This window comes from Chiloscyllium plagiosum, unplaced genomic scaffold (assembly GCF_037043375.1).
Source record: "Chiloscyllium plagiosum isolate Xiang-an unplaced genomic scaffold, Cpla_swu_hap1 HiC_scaffold_9, whole genome shotgun sequence".
Taxonomy (NCBI): Eukaryota; Metazoa; Chordata; class Chondrichthyes; order Orectolobiformes; family Hemiscylliidae; genus Chiloscyllium; species Chiloscyllium plagiosum.
Window position 1 is genome coordinate 13,090,858 of NW_028270147.1, and position 25,689 is coordinate 13,116,546.

At 45.1% G+C, this 25,689-nt stretch overlaps 1 protein-coding gene across 1 annotated transcript in view; it reads right to left on the bottom strand.

Annotated features, from left to right (window-relative positions):
- Positions 1-4,951: 4,951 nt before the first annotated feature.
- miga1 (mitoguardin 1) overlaps positions 4,952-25,689 on the bottom strand; it is a 118,280-nt gene continuing 97,542 nt past the window's right edge. The window contains exons 13-16 of the mRNA XM_087990411.1: positions 24,504-24,638; positions 17,513-17,566; positions 12,023-12,139; positions 4,952-8,752 (exon numbers count right to left, since the gene is read on the bottom strand). Of these exons, the coding sequence (XP_087846537.1) occupies positions 8,543-8,752; positions 12,023-12,139; positions 17,513-17,566; positions 24,504-24,638 (516 nt within the window). The 3' untranslated portion in view covers positions 4,952-8,542. The remainder of the gene's footprint in view (positions 8,753-12,022; positions 12,140-17,512; positions 17,567-24,503; positions 24,639-25,689) is intronic.

Below are 25,689 nucleotides of genomic sequence, written 5' to 3' on the forward strand. Positions count from 1 at the left end.
TATAAGCCTCTGTAAGGTCCACCCCTCAGCCTTTGACACTCCAGGAAGAGTAGCCCCAGCCTATTCAACCCCTCCCTATAGCTCAGTGAACCATTTCAAAACTTGGCTTGATGGAGTTTTGTTTGGTAAAGTTATTAAGGATATGGAATCAGGGTGGGTACATGGAGTTCAGGTCAGCTGTGATCTAATTGAATAGTGGAAAATGTTGAGAGTATCTGAAAGCGCACCCATTCTCTTTTGTGCCTTACTTTACCTTTATGAAGAGAATAAAATTCCACAAGGTCTCCTCCCAACTCACTGGTTGCATAAAAGTTTGCTAAATTGTTGACTCTGTGGTGTCCTTGCAGTGGATCGTTTCTGCCTTACATTTTGATTCACTGAAGAATCATTTATTGCTGAAAAAGAGAGACACGTTGCTGGAACTTTACATCTTGCACTCATCAGGACAAAGGCAAGATTACCAAGTTTCAAATGAACACATCATTTTATGCACTGGGAGAAAAGGGTGCTGATTGGTTAGCAAGTGAACTCTCATTGGCTGAGACATTGCCTGAGAGAAGAGACTAGATTAGAGTGGTGCTGGAAAAGCACAGCAGGTCAGGCAGCATCTGAGGAGTAGGAAAATCGTCATTTCGGGCAAAACCCCTTCATCAGGACTGATTGCCAGACAGAAAACAATGGGGAACCATAGGCTCCTAGGTTAATCAATGAAGGTACAAGGCTTAAACATATTCGTTTGGTTGCAGTAAATCCTCATATATGTCATATCTTACAAGCATAAATAAGCCTTATTACAAGCTCAACTGATGATCTTACGTTGGTTGGTTTGACAGTTTTAGCACAATCAGGATTGCTCAACAAACAAGTCTAATTGCAGAATCACATCTAACTGCAGACATTGTGCTTTGAGTTTTACAAGCGTGGGCCAGTTGGGTCTGGTCTGCACCCTCCCCATTATAAACAATTAAATGAACCTGCTGCTTGATTCGATCAGCATTTGTTATCATCAGGTCATGGAAGCCGTGTTCCAGGGCCTACCAGATCTTTATGAAGCTTGATCGAAGATCCCGAAGTCCAATGAGGAGGTTCCGGGGCAGTTATTTCTGGAGCTGGTGATCCAAAGACTCCATCGGTTATCTCATTCTGCATTTCCATTAAATTTCCATCCTTCTTGGAGTGACTCCCTGGCTGGGATTTCCTGGGCAGAGAAAAACATTTCCAAGTCCTGAACCCTCTTGTGCCGCCAGTGCACCTTGCCATATAGTGACAACCAAAGGTGATGCCTCTGCAGGTCATTTCCAATTCAGGACCGAGGCTAGGTTTCAGTGTTGGGTGGCACATTCACTGCAGCCTGTAGAAAAGCCTGTCTTCCTGCTGGGGGTGATGGTGAGGGCCCAGTGGCAGGGTTGGACTGACAGTGGGGTGACGTTGGATCATTGTACGCAGTTCTGGTCTCCTTACTTGAGGAAGGATATACTGGCTTTGGAGGTGGTGCAGAGGAGGTTCACCAGGTTGATTCAAAGATGAGGGAGTTACTCTATGAGGACAGGTTGATCCGCCTGGGACTGTACTCGCTAGAATTTAGAAGAATGAGAGGGGATCTTATAGAAGATCAGATAGAGGCAGGCAAGCTGTTTCCACTGGTGGGTGAGACTAGGACAGGGCTCAAGATTAGATTACCTACAGTATGGAAACAGGTCCTTTGAACCACCAAGTCTACACCGGGCCTCCGAACAGTAACCCACCCAGACCATATACTTACCCCTGATTATTGCACATAACACCATGGGCAATTTAACATGGCCAATTCACCTGACCCACACATCTTTAGACTGTGGGAGGGAACCCATGCAGACACAGGGAGAATGCGCAAACCCCACACAGACAGTCGCCCAAAGCGGGAATTGAACCCGGGTTCCTGGTACTGTGAGGTAGCAGTCCTAAGCATTGAGAAACCACGCCACCCCTTTAGGGGGAGTAGAGTTAGGACAGAGATGAGCAGGAACTGTTTTTCCCAGAGAGTAGTAAATCTATGGAATTCTCGGCCCGAGGAAGTAGGAGAGGCAGCTCATTAAATATATTCCAGACACAGTTGGATGGTTATTTGCGTGGTAGGGGAATTAAGGGCTATGGGGATAAAGCAGGTGGAGCTGAGATGATGGATAGATCAGCCAAGATCTTAATGAATGGCGGAGCAGGCTCAATGGACCAAATGGCCTACATCTGCTTCTATTATGATGATACGATGAAACCACAAAACCTTCAACAGGAAATGTATGGCTGTCTCCCATTGTATCTGTGATAGCAGTAACAGAGATATCAGTATCTGTGGAGTAGCTGCACTGGCATAGCATACATGAGTGTTGAGTATTCTTTGAGAGAAAGTGAGGGCTGCAGATGCTGGAGATCAGAGCTGAAAATGTGTTGCTGGAAAAGCGCAGCAGGTCAGGCAGCATCCAAGGAACAGGAGAATCGACGTTTCGGGCATAAGCCCTTCTTCAGGAATGAGGAAAGTGTGTCTAGCAGGCTAAGATAAAAGGTAGGGAGGAGGGACTTGGGGGAGGGGCGTTGGAATTGCGATCGGTGGAGGGAGGTCAAGGTGAGGGTGATAGGCCGGAGTGGGGCAGGTGCGGAGAGGTCAGGAAGATGATTGCAGGTTAGGAAGGCGGTGCTGAGTTTGAGGGATTTGACTGAGACAAGGTGGGGGGAGGGGAAATGAGGAAACTGGAGAAGTCTGAATTCATCCCTTGTGGTTGGAGGGTTCCCAGGCAGAAGATGAGGCGCTCTTCCTCCAACCATCGTGTTGCCATGGTCTGGCGATGGAGGAGTCCAAGGACATGCATGTCCTTGGTGGAGTGGGAGGGGGAGTTAAAGTGTTGGGCTACGGGGTGGTTGGGTTGGTTGGTCCGGGTGTCCCAGAGGTGTTCTCTGAAACGTTCCGCAAGTAGGCGGCCTGTCTCCCCAATATAGAGGAGGCCACATCGGGTGCAGCGGATGCAATAGATGATGTGTGTGGAGGTGCAGGTGAATTTGTGGTGGATATGAAAGTGTCCCTTGGGGCCTTGGAGGGAAGTAAGGGGGGAGGTGTGGGCACAAGTTTTGCATTTCTTGCGGTTGCAGGGAAGCTGCCGGGAGTGGAGGTTGGGTTGTTGGGGGGTGTGGACCTGAACTGGTCTTCCCACAGTTTCACCGCTCTTTAACAATCACCTCCAAAGTTATGTTCCAACTACCTCACAGTGCCAGGAACCCGGGTTCAATTCCCGCTTTGGGCGACTGTCTGGGTGGCATGGTGGCTCAGTGGTTAGCACTGCTGCCTCACAGCACCAAGGACCCAGGTTCAATTCCAGCCTCAGGTGACTGTCTGTGTGGAGTTTGCAGATTCTCCCCGGGTTTGCTCTGGTTTCCTCCCACAATCCAAAGATGTGCAGATCAGGTGAATTGACCATGCTAAATTGCCCATAGTGATAGGTGCATAAGTCAGGGGTAGATGTAGGGGAATGGGTCTGGTTGGGTCACTCTTCAGTGGGTTGGTGTGGCCTTGTTGAGCCGAAGGGCCGTTTCCGTACTGTAGGGAGTCTAATCTACCACACTTAAGTCCATGCTTGTCCCTACATTTTCCACACCCTCATCTATCAACTACTATGCCACTGCACTTTGTGACTCTCTCTATCGACCATTTTGCTTTTCTCTTTCTCTCTGTTCCATCTAAACAAGTATAAAACCTCATTCACATGACAGTCACAACTTAACCGTCTGCCATTCCCCAACCTTATATCTCTGTTCATTGTGATAGAATATTGAATCCCCACAGTGCGGAAAGAGACCGCATTGGGTATGTGCCAGCTCATTGAAAGAATTAGTCCATTAATTTTTATTCATCTTTCTCTTTCCTCTCAGCCCTACAAAGTTTTATTTTTCAAGTACATATCCAACTGATTTTTGAAAATTACCATTGAATGTCCTTTCAACTCTGTTACAGACAATTCATAGAGTCATAGAGATGTACAGCATGGAAACAGATCCTTTGATCCAACCCGTCCATGCCAACCAGATATTCCAACCCAATCTAGTCCCACCTGCCAGCACCCGGCCCTTTTTCCCTCCAAACCCTTCCTATTCATATACCCATCCAAATGCCTCTTAAATGTTGCAATTGTACCAGCCTCCACCACTTCCTCTGGCAGCTCATTCCATACACGTACCACCCTCTGCGTAAAAAAGTTGCCCTTAGGTCTCTTTTATATCTTTCCCCTCTCACCCTAAACCTATGTCCTCTAGTTCTGGACTCCCCGACCCCAGGGAAAAGACTTTGCTTATTTACCCTATCCATGTCCCTCATAATTTTGTGAACCTCTATAAGATCACCCCTCAGCCTCCGACCCTCCAGATTATGTCATCACCTTCAATCTGGTTCTTTGACTGATTAAGTTAAAGTTTTGGTCTTTCTGCCTCTGGAATGGTTTCTCCCTATCCAAAACCTTCATCATAATGATAAACCTCCACCAATAAATCTTCTCCATAAGTTTTCCCTGCTCCAAAGTCAACAGTCGTACTGTCCTTTCTCGCAAAGGGCTCAAAGTGCAAGCCCCTGTCCAAATACACATTACTGGTGCATTTTAAATCACAAATAAATGTCTGCAGATTGAAATCAATAAAGATACATGCAACAGTCTGTTTTTGAAGTGCTTTACTTGCTGAAGACATTCGTCAATGTGTATTATTCTTCAACAAAACAACAAAACAGCAAAGAACTTAAGTTGGTGTTATGTTAAGTTACCGAGTATCAAAAACCAAACAGACAATGTTAAAAATCACACAACACCAAGTTATAGTGCAACAGGTTTAATTGGAAGCACACTAGCTTTCGGAGCGACGCTCCTTCATCAGGTGGTTGTGCCAACCACCTGATGAAGGAGCGTCGCTCCGAAAGCTAGTGCTTCAAATTAAACCTGTTGGACTATAACCTGGTGTTGTGTGATTTTTAACTTTGTACATCCCAGTCCAAAACCGGCATCTCCAAATCAAACAGACAACAATACAGACATTTTGTGAGACTCTGTTACTGACCAACAAAGTATAAGGCAACTTGCATAAACTGTTTTAGTGCCTTAAAATGCCAGGCATATGTATTTTTAAGGAGCTATCGCAATACATTCACAGCAATACTTCAATGGAGGGCTTAACACTGGAAAATGGAAAATTCAAGTAAACATTTTAAAAGTAAATATGTAGTGTGTGTGCTTTTAGTGCTCAGTAGGGAAATGTGATGACGTGCTGCTGAACAGTCTGAGTATATAATTATACATAGTGAGGTATAGGTACAGATATTGTACACAGTCACATTATGGACCATAGAAAAGCAGACAACACTTAGCAGATAAGCAGTTATTCAATAAAATAAGTGAGTTGTCTAGGGTTGCCACCAATATGGTTAGAGAGGGGCTAGCCACCGGAACATGACACCCTGATATAGAGGATTGTCTTCCTGCACTCGGAGATGCCTGATTTCCACTATGTTGTAATCCATGCAACGGAAGTCTGACATGTTTTACAATCTGCTGTGTCAAAGAACCAACCAGCCCAGAAAGAGGTGATAATAAACCCCTCTGTTTTATACATTCCATCAGAATTGAGTGGTTGGAGTCAATTGCACGCATTTGCCACTGATACATGACCAAGCAGTTAACATGATCTTTGTGAATTCCAGTCTCTGCTATTTAAACTTTGTCAATAACTACACACTGGCGGGGGGTTGGTTAGCTCAGTTGTCTGTCCAGCTGATTTTGATTCAGAGCAACACGAAACAGCATGGGTTTGATTCCTGCACTGGCTGAAGTTACCATGAGAAACTCCAGGAAGTTTTGAACATAGCCCAGATGATCAAGCAAGCTGACCTCCCAGCCATTGCAACCATCTACACTTCTCAATGCTTCGGAGAGGAATAACATCATCAAAGATCTCTTCCACCCTGATTATATCTCTTTCAAACTCTTCCATCAGGCAGAAGATACAAAAGCTTAAACTCACGTACAAACAGATTCAAGAACAGCTTCTTCCCTGCTGTTATTAGACTGCTGAATGAACCTCTCAAATTTCAAACCTTATGTTGATCTCTTTCTTTTCATACACCCTTTGTTTCAGCCATAACATTATATTCCTCACTCTGTTCAATCACCCCATGATCTTTGCGTATTATAATCTGCCTGTACTACACACAAATCAAAACATTTCACTCTACCTAGGTACATGTGACAATAATAAATCAAATCAAATCAAACCAAATGAAGGGCTCTCCTTCTCAATCTCTCCCCTCACCAGAGGTGTGGTGACCCTCAGGATAATCTCTTTAATGAGATAATGGGATAATGGTGAGCTTACTAACATCCACAGAATGCATAGTGCAGCAACAGGCCATTCAGTCTATGTTAGTGACAGCATTCCAAAGAAGGCTCCTCTCATCTTATTTCATTTATCACTGTTAATTTTCTATTCCTTTCTCCTTCACATGCTTAGCGAGCTTCCCTTTCAATGCATCTTTATATGTTTAGTCTAAATGGGTTAACCTGATTGCTAACAGCACATAGAGGAATTGTACAGACTATATTACCTAGTGTATGTAAGGAGGAAACCACCCCACATTGCTCACTTATTTCCTTACCGACTGGGAGACATCAGCAAATATCAGAATTAAAGACATGATTCCATCACTGCTACTGCCAAATCCACACCTCAATATTATCCCTTCCCCCCATGCACCTTTCTCTGCCCTGTCCTCCCCTCAATATTACCAAGGAAGGTGATGACCTAATGGTATATTCACTAGACTATTAAGCTTGGTAAAGTTCTGGGACTTTGGGTGACATCCTGCCATGACAGTTGGTGGAATATCAATTCAATAAATATTTGGAATTAAGAGTCTAATGATGGCCATGAAACTATTCTGATTGCTGGAAAAAAGCCCATCCTTTGGGGAAGACTGTCCTTACCTGGTCTGACCTACACGTGACTCCAGACCCACAGTACTGTGGTTGATACTTAACTGCTCTCTGGGTAATTAGGGATGGACAATCAATGCCCAGTAACACCCACATTCTGTGAAGGGATAAATAAAATTACCCTGCCTCATCTGGCTGATATTGTTCCATTCTTCCCTCATTTCTAAGATATTTGCTTCAATGTAATAACCGACCCCAAACCCATCAATCCATTGTCTGATCTGCACCATTCCTTTGATCTATCCTATCCCTTTCTCAGAATAATTCCGATTCCCCCTCCTCCCCCCTCCTCCCCCCTCAGGTCACACTGCTCCAACCTTATCGCATCATCCCCAGCTCTGATCCTATCTCAAGTGTGGTTCCTTTATTAGCCAACATCCTGCTCCAACCTTAAGATACTTTCTGCCCTGATCGTATGCCATCCCCTTGGCCTAAATCTATACCATCCTCTATTCTCCCCCTGTCCCATACCAATACACACCCTGCAGTTGTGCTTTGTCTGGTGTTAAGTTTGATTAAAGGTGGCAACCCTGGACTGTATTCCTACTGGTCAAGCTCAAAACCAGAAAGGAATAACAACTTAGCAGACAACCCAAAGTTTCACAAAGTATATTGCAGGTAATACAGTTATTGGAGTGGCCCTCTGCCAAATATTCATAATTGCAAGTGGAATCTTCAACTGGACAACCAGTCTGTTTTTCAAAGCAACATGGAAATGAAAATCCTGGATACTTTCATCTGGAAACCTCCCTGAGTCTATCATTAATTATAGGCACCTTACAACATGTTCTGTCATCGCTGTCCCAGGATAGGTGCTTCTGCAAGGCTTGCCCCTGTCACACGATGAGAACAAATTTGCTTCACTATACTCTGTCTGGTTCCCATTGGGAGGTGGAACCAGGTCCCAGTGCTGTCTTGTACTTTGAACCACTGGTGTGCGAGGGCTACCAAGTGAACATATGCAATGTTCCAATATCTGTTGTTATATACAGATTTCTATCCTTGATGGTTGTACAGAGCCTTGTGATTCCCATAATCTAAATTAAGAGCAAACACTCACAATCCTGATACTGAATTGTGATTCAGCAGTAATCGAGCAAAGGGAAGTAAGATCTTGCATTTATATAGCTCCTTTTACACTCCCAGGACATTGCAAATCAATTACAGCCAATGAAGTAGTTTGGAAGTGTAAGCGGGAAACACTCATTTAGTGGCATTGGATAAATATTTGGCAGGACACTGGAGAGAATTCCCTTGTCCTTCTTTCAAATTTTGTTGTGCCAATTTAATCCTCCATTCAAAAGACAATACCACTAACAATGCAGCACTCCTTCAGTACTGCACTGTAATAATAGCCCACAGCTAGTGCCCATGCCTCTGCAATGGATCAACAGGACACCCTTTTGCAAATGTAAGGACTGACAAAGTTCAAATGGAGACAAAATGTCGTGACGAAGAAATATAATGGGTTGGTTTAGGGGGTCTGCAAGGTTTTACAGACACCCTTACATGAAGTGTTCTCATGATAACCCTCACACAGAGCTGATTTATGGTGCTTGTGCTTCCAAGCATCCATTAGGCAGGGGCAGTCCAATATATCCATTCAGATGCCTCAGGCTGTCTGTTCCGAGATAAGCCATCAGGAGCTCAGTGCGACGCTGTATCAAGTGTAAGATGTCCTCAGCAAGACACTCAGTGCTGGTGTACCTCACCTTCTCAAAGTCAAAGATGTCCTTCAAGAAGAAAAGAACTTGTTCCTAGGAAAGACATTACCCAATAACTGTTAGCTTATCCATTGTTACACTTCACCAAACAGCATTGCTAGTTGTGTCAAATGTGCCATTAGTTATCCTTTCTACCTGAACTGGTAGCTAAGGTGGGTTAGATCCCGCAAGGTTGGCTAGCCCAGTTAGTTCTTCGAGGAGAAAGTGAGGACTGCAGATGCTGAAGATCAGAGCTGAAAATGTGTTGCTGGAAAAGTGCAGCAGGTCAGGCAGCATCCAAGGAGCAGGAGAATCGATGTTTCGGGCATGAGCCCTTCTTCAGGACCTCGACACGGTCCTGTCCCCCTTAGTCCAACAACTCCCCACCTACGTTCGGGACACCACCCACGCCCTCCACCTCCTCCATGATTTTTGCTTTGCTTTCCCGGTCCCCAACGCCTTATCTTCACCATGGACATCCAGTCCCTGTACACCTCCATCCCCCATCACAAAGGACTCAAAGCCCTCCGCTTCTTCCTTTCCCGGCGTACCAACCAGTACCCTTCCACTGTCACCCTCCTTCGACTGACTGAACTGGTCCTCACCCTGAACAACTTCTCTTTCCAATCCTCCCACTTCCTCCAAACCAAAGGAGTAGCCATGGGCACCCGCATGGGCTCCAGCTATGCCTGCCCCTTCGTAGGGTATGTGGAACAGTCCATCTTCCGCAGCTACACTGGCACCACCCCCACCTTTTCCTCCGCTACATTGATGACTGTATCAGCGCTGCCTCGTGCTCCCACGAGGAGGTTGAACAGTTCATCCACTTCACCAACACCTTCCACATCGACCTCAAATTCACCTGGACCATCTCAGACTCCTCCCTCCCCTTCCTAGACCATTCCATTTCTATCTCGGGCGACCGAATCAACACGGACATTTACTATAAACCGACCGACTCCCACAGCTACCTAGACTACACCACCTCCCACCCTGCCCCCTATAAAAATGCCATCCCATATTCCCAATTCCTTCGTCTCCACCGCATCTGCTCCCAGGAGGACCAGTTCCAATACCGTACAACCCAGATGGCCTCCTTCTTCAAAGACCGCAATTTCCCCTCAGACGTGATCGACGATGCCCTCCACCACATCTCCTCCACTTCCCGCTCCTACGCTCTTGAGCCCCGCCCCTCCAACCGCCACCAGGACAGAACCCCACTGGTCCTCACCTACCACCCCACCAACCTCCATATACAGCGTATCATCCGCCGTCATTTCAGCCACCTCCAAATGGACCCCACCACCAAGGGATATATTTCCCTCCCCTCCCTTACCAGCGTTCCGAAAAGACCACACCCTCCATGACTCCTTTGTCAGGTCCACACCCCCCACCAACCCAACCTCCACTCCCGGCACCTTCCCCTGCAACTGCAAGAAATGCAAAACTTGCGCCCACATCTCCCCCCTTACTTCCCTCCAAAGCCCCAAGGAACCCTTCCATATCCGCCACAAATTCACCTGCACCTTCACACACACATCATTTATTGCATCCGCTGCACCCGATGTGGCCTCCTCTATATTGGGGAGACAGGCCGCCTACTTGCGGAACGTTTCAGAGAATACCTCTGGGACACGCGGACCAACCAACCCAACCACCCCATGGCCCAACACTTTAACTCCCTCTCCCACTCCACCAAGAATTTGCAGGTCCTTGGACTCCTCCATCGCCAGACCATAGCAACACGACGGTTGGAGGAAGAACGCCTCATCTTCCGCCTAGGAACCCTCCAACCACAAGGGATGAACTCAGACTTCTCCAGTTTCCTCATTTCCCCTCCCCCGACCTTGTCTCAGTCAAATCCCTCGAACTCAGCACCGCCTTCCTAACCTGCAATCTTCTTCCTGACCTCTCCGCCCCCACCCTTACTCCGGCCTATCACCCTCACCTTAACCTCTTTCCACCTATCGCATTTCCAACTCCCCTCCCCCAAGTCCCTCCTCCCTACCTTTTATCTTAGCCTACTGGACACACTTTCCTCATTCCTGAAGAAGGGCTCATGCCCAAAACGTCGATTCTCCTGCTCCTTGGATGCTGCCTGACCTGCTGCGCTTTTCCAGCAACACATTTTTAGCCCAGTTAGTTGCATAGCTGGTTTGCCACATAGAGTGACACCAAAAGCGTGGGTTCAATTCCTGCACAGGCTGAGGTTACCTCGAAGGTGCTGCCTTCTCAACCTTTCCCCTTGTCTGAGGAGTGGTGACCCTCAGGTTAAACCACCACCAGCCGTCTATCTCTCTCTCTAATCAGAGAGTAACCCTATGGTCTAATGCGACTTTACCTTCTCCCAATAGCATTCCACAGCCCTATTCTGAATGAGGACTTCTCCTGATGTATTGGCTAACATTCTTCCTTTAATCAACAGAACAAATGTGGATGCAATTTTCCCATTACCCTGGAAACCATGAGAAAGAAACTCAATGGGGTGAGTTTGACCTGGAGGGAAAGTTCACCCCCTTTCCTGCCATCTCAGCAATTAAGTGCCAGGCGAGAATGTCCATTGGCTGCTTTCTTTACGTGTCAACAATTAAGGTCCTTAAGTGGCCAATTAAAGGAGGAGGAATGGCCTCCAAATACCTGAGTCTGGGGACCACTGAAGGTATGGATGGAGGTGTGTAGCTTCTGAAAGGGGCAAGGCTTAGAGGGTTGAGAGATCTTGGAACTCATTGCCACAGAGAGCTGTGAGAGCAGAGTCCTTGTGTACATTTAAGACTGAGAAAGATAGATTCTTGAGAAGTTAGGGAATCGAGGGTTGCAGGGAAAGGAATGTCAGATCAGCCATAGTTCTATGAATGCACAGCAGGCTTGAGAGCTGAACTGCCTACCCATGTTCCTATTTCTTATGGTCTACGGCTGTGTACTAGTTGTCACCTAACATGCTCAACCCTCACTTTAAAAAGAAAGCTGGAAAATCACACCCTGACGCAAGATGGTTATTTACATGACTCTCTTTGTCACCCAGCCCCCTCTATCACTTACCTTGACACACACAAAAATCACAGAGGTGTTACAGCACAGAATAAGGACATTCGGTCCATTGTGTATGCACTAGCACTCCAACTGAGCACCATGATTTAGAATCATAGAGTTTTTACAACATGGAGAAAGGCCATCTTATCGGTGCCACTTCATGCCATCCTCCTGCTTTTTCCTCAATACCCTGGCATCTCCCCAACTCCCACCGTACATCCAAGAAGATCTGCAGCAAATGCTTTCAGAGAGAAGGGGCAGAACGTTCACACAGAAAGAGAAAGATCATGGTACCTTGAAGAAGCAGCACAAATCGTAGAGGGAGTCTCTGGGCCCTAAGAAGCCCCAGGCCAATATCGGACTGATGTGCTCACAGACAGCGTAGAAATGAGCAATGAAGCCGTTGGGTACCTGTCAAAGTCAACAAGCACAAATGAGAAACAGAAACGTACAACTGGTTCACTGGAAAGACCTGGAGCCCAGGAGTAATTGACTTTCCCAACTTTGACAAGATTAGCACCTGTCAGACACGAACTGAAGGCTTCCTCTCAACGTTGCACAGAATAGAGTCTATCTAACTCATTTCACACGTGCAGTTGACAGAGGAAATGTTTGTTACTCTTGGCAGGACTGAAAATTGAAGACTGAAGGGTGAAGTACTGTATCCATCACACTGCAATTTGATACTAAATGAGGGGCTGTTCAGTTGAGAAGGTCCAACTTGTTTTCTTCATTTCCAAGAATCTTAGAAAAGAATGAATCCATTCAGCCCATCATATATGTGCCAGCTCTTTAAATGAGCTTTCTATTTGGTTCAATTCCACTCCACTCTATTTGTGGCTCTGCTTTTCTGTCTAGTACCCCACTGCAAGTTAACATTGAATCTGCCTTCACTACCCTTTCAGGCAGCGTATTCCAGATCACAACAACTTGCTGCATCATAAATATTTCCCTCATCCATCACCTAGTTCTTTTGCCAATTATCGTAAAACTATGACTTCTGGATACCAGTCCTGCATCCAATCCCGTATCTATGGAATTGACTCTGTCAAAATCACCCATAACATTGTACATTTCTGGCAGTTAAACATCCAAGGGTTTTCAACTTATTGAAAAGACAGGGAGGTGGGCAGAGGGGGCGGGGTTGCCTTGTTAGTTAAGAACAAAATTAAATCTATGGCACTGAATGACATAGGGTCGGATGATGTGGAGTCTGTGTGGGTGGAATTGAGGAACCACAAAGGCAAAAAAACCATAGTGGGAGTTATGTACAGACCTCCTAACAGTGGTCAGGACCAGGGGCGCAACATGTACCGGGAAATAGAGAAGGCATGTCAGAAAGGCAAGGTCACGGTAATCATGGGAGACTTCAATATGCAGGTGGACTGGGTAAATAATGTTGCCAGTGGATCCAAAGAAAGGGAATTCATGGAATGCTTACACGATGGCTTTTCGGAACAGCTTGTCATGGAGCCCACAAGGGAGCAGGCTATTCTGGACCTAGTGCTATGTAATGAACCAGACTTTATAAAAGATCTTAAAGTAAGGGAACACTTAGGAAGCAGCGATCATAATATGGTAGAGTTCAGTCTGCAGTTTGAAAGAGAGAAGGCAAAATTGGATGTAATGGTGTTACAGTTAAATAAAGGTAATTATGAGGGCATGAGAGAGGAACTAACGAAAATAGACTGGAAGCAGAGCCTAGCAGGGAAGACAGTAGAGCAAAAATGGCAGGAGTTTGTGGGTAAAATTGAGGACACTGTACAGGGGTTCATCCCCAAGAAGAGAAAGATTATCCGGGGAGGGATTAGACAGCCATGGCTGACAAAGGAAGTCAGGAAATCTATCAAAGTAAAAGAGAGAGCCTATAAAGTGCCCAAGAGCACTGGGAAATCAGAAGATTGGGAAGGCTACAAAAACAAACAGAGGATAACAAAGAGAGAAATAAGGAAGGAGAGGATCAAATATGAAGGTAGGCTAGCCAGTAATATTAGAAATGATAGTAAAAGTTTCTTTCAATACATAAGAAACAAACGACAGGCAAGAGTAGACATTGGGCCACTTCAAACTGATGCTGGAAGCCTAGTGATGGGAGATAAGGAAATAGCAGGAGAACTTAATAAGTACTTTGCGTCAGTCTTCACAGTGGAAGACATGAGTAATATCCCAACAATTAAAGGGAGTCAGGGGGATGAGTTGAGTATGGTTGCCATTACAAAAGAGAAAGTGCTAGAAAAGCTAAAAGGTCTTAAAATTGATAAATCTCCTGGCCCTGATGGGTTACATCCTAGAGTTCTGAGGGAGGTGGCTGAGGAAATAGCGGAGGCGTTGGTTGAGATCTTTCAAAAGTCACTGGAGTCAGGGAAAGTCCTGGATGATTGGAAAATTGCTGTTGTAACCCCTTTGTTCAAGAAAGGATCAAGGCAAAAGATGGAAAATTATAGGCCAATTCGCCTAACCTCGGTTGTTGGTAAAATTCTAGAATCCATCATTAAGGATGAAGTTTCTAAATTCTTGGAAGAGCAGGGTCGGATTAGAACAAGTCAACATGGATTTAGTAAGGGGAGGTCGTGCCTGACAAACCTGTTGGAGTTCTTTGAAGAGATGACAAGTAGGTTAGACCGGGGAAACCCAGTGGATGTGGTCTACCTAGACTTCCAAAAGGTCTTTGATAAGGTGCCACACAGGAGGCTGCTGAGCAAGGTGAGGGCCCATGGTGTTCGAGGTGAGCTACTGGTATGGATTGAGGATTGGCTGTCTGACAGAAGGCAGAGAGTTGGGATAAAAGGTTCTTTTTCGGAATGGCAGCCGGTGACAAGTGGTGTCCCGCAGGGTTCAGTGTTGGGGCCGCAGCTGTTCACATTATATATTAATGATCTGGATGAAGGGACTGGGGGCATTCTAGCGAAGTTTGCCGATGATACGAAGTTAGGTGGACAGGCAGGTAGTACTGAGGAAGTGGGGAGGCTGCAGAAGGATCTAGACAGTTTGGAGGAGTGGTCCAGGAAATGGCTGATGGAATTCAATGTGAGCAAATGCGAGGTCTTGCACTTTGGAAAAAAGAATAGAAGCATGGATTACTTTCTAAACGGTGAGAAAATTCATAAAGCCAAAGTACAGAGGGATCTGGGAGTGCTAGTTGAGGATTCTCTAAAGGTAAACATGCAGGTTGAGTCCGTGATTAAGAAAGCGAATGCAATGTTGTCAATTATCTCAAGAGGGTTGGAATATAAAAGCAGAGATGTACTACTAAGACTTTATAAAGCTCTGGTTAGGCCCCATTTGGAGTACTGTGTCCAGTTTTGGTCCCCACACCTCAGGAAGGACATACTGGCACTGGAGCGTGTCCAGCGAGATTCAAATGGATGATCCCTGGAATGGTAGGTCTAACATATGAGGAATGGCTGAGGATCCTGGGATTGTATTCATTGGAGTTTAGAAGATTAAGGGGAGATCTAATAGAAACTTACAAGATAATACATGGCTTGGAGAGGGTGGATGCTAGGAAATTGTTTCCGTTAGGCGAGGAGACTAGGACCCGTGGACACAGCCTTAGAATTAGAGAGGGTAAATTCAGAATAGAAATGCGGAGACATTTCTTCAGCCAGAGAGTGGTGGGCCTGTGGAATTCATTGCCACAGAGTGCAGTGGAGGCTGGGACTCTAAATGTCTTCAAGGCAGAAATTGATAAATTCTTGATGTCAAAAGGAATTAAGGGCTACGGGGAGAATGTGGGTCAGTGGAGTTGAAATGCCCATCAGCCATGATTGAATGGCGGAGTGGACTCGATGGGCCGAATGGCCTTAGTTCCGCTCCTATGTCTTATGGTCTTATAAATCAATACCCAATTAGTGTCGCAGCCAGCTATGTCAGGTTCTAACCCAGTGCTGAGCAATAGACTTACCACTCAGGGAGAATGCAGGTGGTGGGTACGTGGCGGGGTGGGGGTAGGAGTCTCTCATTGGTAGAGGTTCAGGATGAAGGGGGCAGGGGCAACTGAGAGCCATTCCTTTGCTTTCACAGCTGACTCCAGTTACTAGCCACCCCCACCCTCCGCCCCCGCCCCCCAACTTCTCTGTACCCTGCTAACCTCCTTTAGTCATCATTCACTTGTGTGGCCTGGTATCCAGCATCAACCATAGACCTCAGTGGATGTGGTACCAATGCCAGCCAACACCCACCCAGCTCTTACCAGACAAGTCGTCTGCCCTTGGGGGTCCTTGATTCCAGGGATGGACCTCAGCTGTCCTGTCAAGTGCCTGAGCAACACTTGGTGGGAGTGGGTCTTCCCTATGAAAGGTGCAGAGGTCTCGATGGTCAGCTCTTCAAATAATGGAGAAGACATCCATCATTGCGACTGTCTGCCACTTGTTTAGCTTAAATGCGATTTAAAAAAAGAAATTCATTCATGGAATATGGGCATATTGATTGGGCCAGAGGTTATTGCCCAAGGTTATATCCTCGATATGGGGCAGCATGGTGGCTCAGGGGTTAGCACTGCTGCCTCACAGCGCCAGTGACCCAGGTTCGATTCCTGCTTCAGGCAACTGTCTGCGTGGAGTTTGCACATTCTCCTTATGTCTATGTGGGTTTCCTCTGGATGCTCCAGTTTCCTCCCACAGTCATCATTAATTGCCCATCATGTAAGGTGCATTAGTCAGGGGTAAATATAGGGTAGGGGAATGGGTCTGGGTGGGTTACTCTTCGGAGAGTTGGTGTGGACTTGTTGGGCCGAAGGGCTTGTTTCCATACTATAGGGATTCTAATCTAATCTAAATTCTCCTTGAGATGAGTGGCTCATTTGGCCATTTCAGAGGGCTGTTAAGAGTCTAACGTGTTGCTGCGGGACTGGAGTCACATAGATGCCAAATCAGTAATGACAGCAAATTTCCTTCCCTAAAGGAAGTTGGATATTTACAAAAATGATTACGCAGTCACCATTAATGATCAGTCATCTGGTATACAATCCTATTGATTACCCAGTTTGTACACACTCAGCCTGCAACACACTCTGCTCCTGTCCAGTTAGAATCATACACATGCTCACCAATTGCCTCAAAAAGACAAGGATGAAGGACTGTGATCTACACAGTGAACTTTGAGAACTATGGAGGCTCCCACGAAGTAGATTTCATCAATTGAGAAAACCAGCAAACTAGAATACTAATACACTGGGATTTTGCATTGATTGGGCCCATTTTAGAGTACTGTGTACAATTCTGGTCTCCTTGCTATCAGAAGGATGTTATGAAACTTGAAAGTGCTCAGAAAAGATGATCAAGATGCCAGGATTGGAAGGTTTGAGCTAAAGGGAAAGGCTGAATACTGTTTTCCCTGGAGTATCGGAGGCTGAGGAGTGACCTTACAGACGTTTATAAAATCATGAGGGGCATGGATAGGGTAAACAGACAAGGTCTTTTCCCTGGGGTGGGGGAGTCCACAACTCACGGGCATAGATTTAGGGTGATAGGGGACACATTTAAAGGGACCTAAGGGGCAATGTTTTTCACACAGAGAGTGGTGAATGAATGGAATGAGATGCCAGAGGAAGTGGAGGTAGCTGGTACAATTTCAACATTTAAAAGACATCTGGATGGATATATGAATAGGAAGGGTTTAGAGGGATACGGGCCAAACACTGGTAAATGGGTGGGACTAGATTTATCGAGGGTACCTGGTCAGCATGGATGAGTTGGACCGAAGGGTTTGTTTCCATGCTGTACACCTCAATACAGCTTATAATTCCCAAGAGATTTGGATGATTACTTTTCCCCTCATACCCACCTTCATCTGCTGTCTCTTGCTTTTCAGGACAGACCAACAACTTGAAGCCACAGCCTGAAAGAAAATAGACAGTTGGAAATGACTGAAGACTTTGTAACTCAGACACAAAGACAACCTCCTGAGGTTAAAGAACATATCATGGCTGAAATGTCACGTGGAATGTTTCGACATGGTTTGCACTGGGAGACCAAAAAAGTAGGGATTCTCTCTCTAAGGGCATTGTGGGTAAACCTACAGGGTGCAAAACCAGCTCAACATCGCCTTCCCAAGGGCAATGGGCAATATGGCTGATGCCAATGTCCCATGAGTGAAGTTTTAAAAATTCCACAAATAGTGACCAGAGATGATGTTACCAGTGATGTTAATCGGGATATGAGTATTGCCCAAGCTCACCGGGGAGAAATTCCTTAATTTCATTCAAAATAGGGCATGGATTGTCACAAGCACATGAGGTGGAAGAGGGGTCTTCAGCTTAGGTCAAAACCTAAAAGTCGGCCTCCTCAGCAAAGCAGCTTTCCTTCAGGTACTCTGCTAAAATGTCAGCCTAGGTTACGTGCTCAGGTCTCTGCAGTGGGCTGATACCCATGGCTAACTGATTCCCAGGGCAGAGCGCATGTTCACAACTGTGCAACTTTTACCACAGGAGGTAATGAATTCTGTAGCACCTACCCGAGTCCCTGAGGAAACTGGGTTGGGGGGGGGGGGGGGGGAGGGGGTTCAGTCTCCCCAGAGTGTGTGAGGAATCGCTACCACAGAAGGTCTGACTTAGTAAAGTTGGTAGCACTTTCAGACAACTTTATTTTCAAGCACTTACCACATGGCTGCTTCACTCAAGTAAACAATTGAGTGTAACTAATTACGTGGGATGCTGCGCAACATTTGACAAGCTATGCAGGTTTTTTCTGATTTTTTTACAAACCACACTTTGGCTCAAAAGCTGGTATGAAATGAGGTGAGCTCACCTCTTAAACTTCTGGCAGAGTTTTGCATTTCTATCAAAGTTACCGATGATCAGGGAATCCAGAGCTAGGGTCACAGACTAAGAATATAGCTTAAGGACTCATTCAGGACTGAGATGAGGAGAAATGTCTTCACCCAGAGAGTTGTGAGTCTGTGGAATTCTCTGTCACAGAAAACAGTTGAGGCCAAAACATGATTTGTTTTCACGAAAGTGTTTTTAAATTTTTAAAAATCATTCATGGGGTGTGGGCACCATTGGCGAGGTCAGCATTTATTTTCCAAAGTAATGGCCCAGAGGGCAGTTAAGTATTAACCTCACGGTCGGTCTGGAGTCACATATGGGCCAGATCAGGTAGGGACGGCAGTTTCCTTCCCTAAAGGACATTAGTGAATCAGATGGGGTTTTTCCCGACAACTGTCATTGGATGGTCATCTTTAGATTCTTAATTCCAGATTTTTATTTAATTCAAATTCCATCTGCCATGGTGGGATTCGAACCCAGAACATTACCAGGGTCCTGTCGATTCTCCTGTTCCTCGGATGCTGCCTGAAGCCTGGAACCTAGGCTTTTCCAGCACCACACTCTCGTACCTGAATTAATAATCTAGTGATAAAGTTGTCATAATACCATTGCCTCCCTTCAAAATGTATATATGTCAAGTTAAATATTGTTCTTAGGGCAAAAGTAATCAAAGGCAGTGGGGAAAAAGCAGGAATGGGATACTGAGGATGTCCAGGCATCATCATATTGAATAGTGGAGAAGGCTTGAAGGGCCGAATGGCCTATTCCTGCTCCTACTTTCCAGCATTTGTTGCCCATTCCAATTTGCTCTTGAATGGCTTTCTAGGCTGTTTCAGAGGGCAGTTAAGAGTCAATACAGAAATTGCTGGAAAAGAGAAATCTGAGTTCTGAGGAAGGGCACTCGACCTGAAAAATTGACAGGTATTGCCAATTCCAGTTACCCTGGGAAGGTGGTGGAGGTAATCGCCTTTAGCAGCATTGTATATACAATTGAATATAAAGTCTCAGTTATAGGGACTATTCCAACTTATTGTTTAAAAAAAACACATTCCAGTTCACTCATAGATTTTCGGGAAGGAAATCTGTTGTCCTTTCCTGGTCTGGTCTGTATGATTTCTCTCCCCAGACGTGCACAGCTTTTCCAGTAACTGCTGTTTTTTGTTTCTGATTTACAACATCCACAGTTCTTTCGTTTTTTAAGAGTCAATGCATGTTGCTGTCAGTCTGGAGTCACATGCAGACCAGACCAGGAAAGGACAACAGATTTCCTTCCCGAAAATCTATGAGTGAACTGGAATGTGTTTTTTTTTAAACAATAAGTTGAAATAGTCCCTATAACTGAGTCTTTATATTCAATTGTATATACAATGCTGCTAAAGGCGATTACCCCCACCACTTCCCAGGGTAACTGGAATTGGCAATACCTGTAATCTAGATTAGAGTGGTGCTGGAAAAGCACAGCACAGCAGGTCAGGCAGCATCCGAGGAGCAGGAAAATCGACGTTTCGGGCAAAAGGAATGGAGGCAGGGAACCTCCAAGGTGGAGAGATAAATGGGGGGGGGGGGGGGGGGGGCGGGGGGAAGCGGGGGGTGGGGTGAATGTAGCAAAGAGTACAATGGGTGAATGGGGATGGAGGTGATAGGTCAGAGGGGAGGGTGGAGTGGATAGGTGGGAAGGGAGATTGGCAGGTGGGACAGATCATGAGGATGGTGCTGAGCTTGAAGTTTGGAACTGGGGTAAATTGGGGGGGAGGGGAAATGAGGAAACTGGCGAAGCCCACATTGATGCCCTGGGGTTGAAGTGTAATACCTGTAATCTGGCTAATGCTGTCCACCTTCCAAAGAAATAACAATTCTAGGCTTCTCAAACAATTGTCATTTCCAAAAATAATGTTTTTGCAACAAATTTCCCCGACAGAATGTTTCCCCTCTCACACACACACACACAGAGTAATTTGATCCCTGTGTTATTTTTCTTCTCGTTTCACTTAAATTTATTTTGTCTTATTTGCCAGGCCAGTTCTCTCCTGATGACCAGGACTACTTCACAGTTCAACTGGGACCTGCCCCCGGTTCCTTCACCAGAACGAATCTATTTTTTTCGACACTGGAGACATAAACAAATGATGACTTAAACCCTCCAGACATGTTTGCTCAGTGAGATGTGTTTCTCTGTTATAATTCAGCATTCTTATTTCAGAAGCTGACATTTTCTTTCTAAGCTGCATACCACAGTAAGGAAACACTTATTCTTTTCAGACACAAAGCCAGAGCAGAGGCCAAAGAAAGCAACTCCGTTGCCAAGTTCTTAGCAATATATCTCAGAATACTTCAGATTACTTTAACCAAAACCATGCAGTTGAGGTATGTGAGCTGGTTGAAGAAACTGAATTTTTTTAAAACTAGCATATTTTGGATGGTTAGGTTACAGGAATGCAGTATGTCCTTATAAGGCATTAACCCACCATGAATAATGAGAGTCTTGAAATACACCTCAGACAGTGGTCAGTGAAAACTAATGTTTACAGCGTAAACTGGTCATTTGTCCCATCTGCTCTATGTCACCATTTCTGCTTTATAAAGACCCCATCCCAGCCTTCACCATCAAATATAATCAGCGTTTCCTTTGTCCCATTCGTTTATCTAAATTCCCCTCCAATACAGCTGCATTATTCTTATTAATTCCTCCTGGAGTTCTACATTCTCACTATTCTCTGCATAAAGGAGTTTCTCCTGAAGTCCCATTTAGATATATTGGTTACTGCCTTACACTCGGGTGGGGGTGGGGGATTACTGTCTTACAATGGGGGAGATGGTTACTGTTTAAACTGAAGGAGATAGTTAATTTTTACACTGGAGAAATGGCTACTTTTTTATACTGGGGGATGTTCACTGTCTTACGTTGGTGGCAGTAGCTACTATTTTCAAGTCATCTACAAACGTCCTCATTGTATCTTCTATCTTCACATCAAAGTCATTACAATAATATACTAGCACTGAAACCCATGGTACACCACTGGTCACAGGCTTCCAACTACACCCTTTGCCTCCTATTTGTAAGCCAATTTTGGATTCAGTTTGACAATGTGCCTTGGATCCCACCGGATCTTCCTTTTTGGATCTGTCTTCCATGTGAGACCTTCTCAAAGATCTTACTGAAATCCTTGTAAACCTCATCAACTGCACTACCCTCATCAATATATTTAGTCACCTTTTCAAAAAGCTCAATTAAATTAGTCAGGTAGGATCTCCCTCTAACAAATCCATGCTGACTATCCCTGATCAGTCTTGCATTTCCAAGTATTGATAAATCCTGTCTTTCAGAATATGTTCCAATAATTTCCCTACCACTGATTAATGTTTCTGGGATTACCTGGACTATCCCTGCTGGCCTTCTTGAACAAAGGAACCCCATTAGCTATCCTCCAGTCATCTAGCACTTCACCTGTAGCTGGAAAAGTATTAAATATCACCGCCAGGGCCCCAGCAATTAGATTACATTTTTTTTTAGATTAGATTAGATTACATTACAGCGTGGAAACAGGCCCTTCGGCCCAACAAGTTCACACTGACCCGCCGAAGCGCAACCCACCCATACCCCTACATTTACCCCTTACCTAACACTACGGGCAATTTAGCATGGCCAATTCACCTGACCTGCACCTCTTTGGACTGTGGGAGGAAACCGGAGCACCAGGAGGAAACCCACGCAGACATGGGGAGAACGTGCAAACTCCACATAGTCAGTCGCCTGAGGCGGGAATTGAACCCGGGTCTCAGGCGCTGTAAGACAGCAGTGCTAACCACTGTGCCACCGTGCCGCCCCAATCTCCTCCCTTAACTCCCAAAGCAGCCTGGGATATATCTCGTCAGGCCCTGGGGACCTATACATTAGCCCACCCAGTAAAATGACTAATACCCCTTCCTTATTAACCTTAACTTGTTCTCGAACCTCACCATCCCAATTGATATCCCCAGCTACAATGTCTTTCTCTTCTGCGAATACAGATGAGAAATATTCATTGAACACCTCACCTACATCAACTGGCTCTGCACACAGATTGCCCCTTTGGTCTTTAATAGGTCCCACTCTTTCTCTGGTTATCCACTTACTCTTAATATAAGATAGTTAGCATTCTACATTTGAAAAGATGTTGACATATAAATTCTGTTAATAGATCTGAAATCGAAAGCTACTTCAGTAAGGGTGACTGCTGTGTGAATTAGTCAGATAGGATCGCCCTCTAACAAATCCATGCTGACTATCCCTGCTGTGAAATCCCATTTTGTTCACTAATGGAAATCTGTCATCCTTACCTGGCCTGGCTTACATCCAGCTCTGCACTCACTGCAACGTAGCTGATTCTTAACTGCCTCCTGAGATGGCTGAGCAAGCCACTCAGTTTGAGGGCAATTAGGGATGAGTAACAAACCTTTGCAAAAGTATTACAAAAATCTTAAGACCCCTGTTTCTGTCTATGGAGGTAAAATACGTGTGCCCGCAAAGCCTTCTTCTAGCACTGAATAACTAACCTGTGGAAGGTCAGAGGTGCATGTTCAATTTGCTATCCCAGGCAGCTATAGAAACAGCCCAATTTCCATTTCCTTCAATAGACTGAAACGTTTCAGGAACAGGCAGCTGATTTGCAACTTCTGGGGCTGGTGAAAGCTGAGAAGTTACCACGGAATCAAATGGAAAGCCCTACCTGGAAACTTGAGAGGAATGTAGAAGATGCTGAACACACACTGAAAGTCTGTGTCACTCACACAGAGCACTGTTGCTATGGAAGTAAATACAGAGAGCCAAAAGTGCATAGTTCCACAAACTTGCTATTGTGATGAGGGACTGTTTTGCATGTTTTCACTAGGCCCTAAACTCTTGTGAATTCTCTCCATAAACATGTTCAGCTCTCTGGCTGTCTGCTCCTTAATGAAACTGCTTAAAACCAAGCTTTGACCAAGCTTCGTTCACCTCTCCTCATGTCTCTGTATATGATTTGATGTTGGATTCTGTTTGGTAATGCTTCTATGTAGTGTCTTGGGGTATTTTATTATCGTAAAGCCGCTGTATAAATAGAACATGCTGGTGGATGAATTTTAAACAAGTTAAGTTGTTAACTTTAAACAAGTTAAACAAGTTAGTATATTAGAAAACGATTAAACTTCACATAAACTTGTGAAGGCAAATTGCTACCCCAAAATTAAAGGGGTTAGTTAGCTCAGTTGGCTGGACAGCTGGTTTGCAAGGCAATATCATGCCAATAATGTGGGTGCAATTTTTACACCAGCTGAGGTTGACACAAAGGATTCTCTTTCCCAGACCTTTCCCTCAGCTGAGGTACAGCGACCCTCAGGTTAAACCACCATCGGTTGTCTCACTAAAGGGAGAGTGGACTTGACCGACATCAAACATTCTATATCCCAGTATATTTTGCATCACTGAAGTAATGCATAATGTAATTCTGAGAACTCCTTCGAAGAATATTCACAGAATTGTTTCACAGTATAGGGGTGCTACTGGCCAAGCCAATATTCATTGTCCATCCATAAATGGGGTGGCTCAGTGGTTAGCACTGCACCCTTACAGTGCTAGGAAACTGGGTTCAATTTCAACCTCTGTTGATTGTCTGTATGGAGTTTGCACATTCTCCCCGTGTCAGCATGTGTTGCTTCTGGTCTCCTCCGACAGTCCAAAGATGTACAGGTTAGGTGGATTGGCCATGCTCAAGTGTGCAGGTTAGGGGGTTGGGTGGTCTTTGGAGGGCCAGTGTGAACTTGATGGGCCTAATTGCCTGCTCCCCCACTGTAGGGATTCTATTCTATAAATGCCCCAGAGAGGGTGGTGGTGAGCTGTCTCTTTGCAGTCCATTCATGCAAGTACATCATGTTTTTGGGGAGGGAGTTCCAGATTTTTGACCCAGCAACAGTGAAGGAACGATGGTATATATATATATATATATATATATATGTATATATCGAGAACTTATCGCAATATAACTCCCTGCTTACAGTCTCCTTGAAGGAATTGTTGAGCCAACGATTATTGACCACATTCAATATCGAAGTAGGCGGATTGTCCAGATCTTCGAAGGAATCCATCAGGATGAAGTCCAGGACAACATCATAAAAATTAATGTATTTAACCTGTTTGGGATAAAAATGCAGTTCTATAAATTTGTGTATCAAAGATCAACAATGTGGAGATAAATCTTCAGCTGCAGTACCCAAGGAATACCCAGTCACCACCCTGCCCAATGAAATTCATAGAATCCTGACAGTGCAAAAAGTGGTTATTCGGCCCATCGCATCTGCATCAACCCTCCCCCCCCAACCTCACCCATACCCCCTCCCAGCACCCACCAAAGACTATCCTACCCAGACCTAGTCCCCCAACCTTATCTTCATAACCCCACATTTGCCATGGCTAATTCACCTAGCCTGTACATTACATTCAATTTAGCAATGCCAATCCACCTAACCTGCATGGCTTTGGACTGTGGGAGATAACTGGAGCACCCGGAGGAAACCCACGCAGACAGGGGGAGAATGTGCAAACTCCACCCGGACAGTCATCCAAGGGTGTAAACCCTGGTCTCTGGTGATGGCAATTTCTCTGGATTTCAATCATTCTCATGTATAGTTTCAGGTATCAAAACTGTGTTATGCTGTGCGTTTTAAGATGTTTCTAACTGTCATCTATATTTAGAAAGCTTTTTTAATGTCAGTTTTTGGATAATAAACTTTAGTCTGCTGTTAAACTCTGCAGCTTTGTGTGACTTCTTTCAGTAACTGACTAAACCAAAACAAGCAAATATACAATCTATTAAGCCAGATTTAATTATAGGATCTGACTTGACCAATAGTACAATCAGCCGGGATAATGATAAAGTACAAACTATGTCTAAATGCATATTGTACAGTCCAGTTTGTATTGTTCTAGCCATCACATTGACATAGGATCATGTGAGAACAGATTTCTCTTAAGTGCCCTAACCTCAAGTATCAAGCTCATTGATATCGCTCTATGATCAATTCAAAAATAAGATACTGGCAGTAAGTTACAGGGGATGTGACTTGGAAACAGCACAGCTCTCCAGAAGAAAGGTCAGCAGTGAGCTGATGCAGACCAACAACAGGTCTACCCTGCAGCCATGAAGCCCTGTGAGTGGGTTCAACTAAAGCAGAGTTGTTCTTC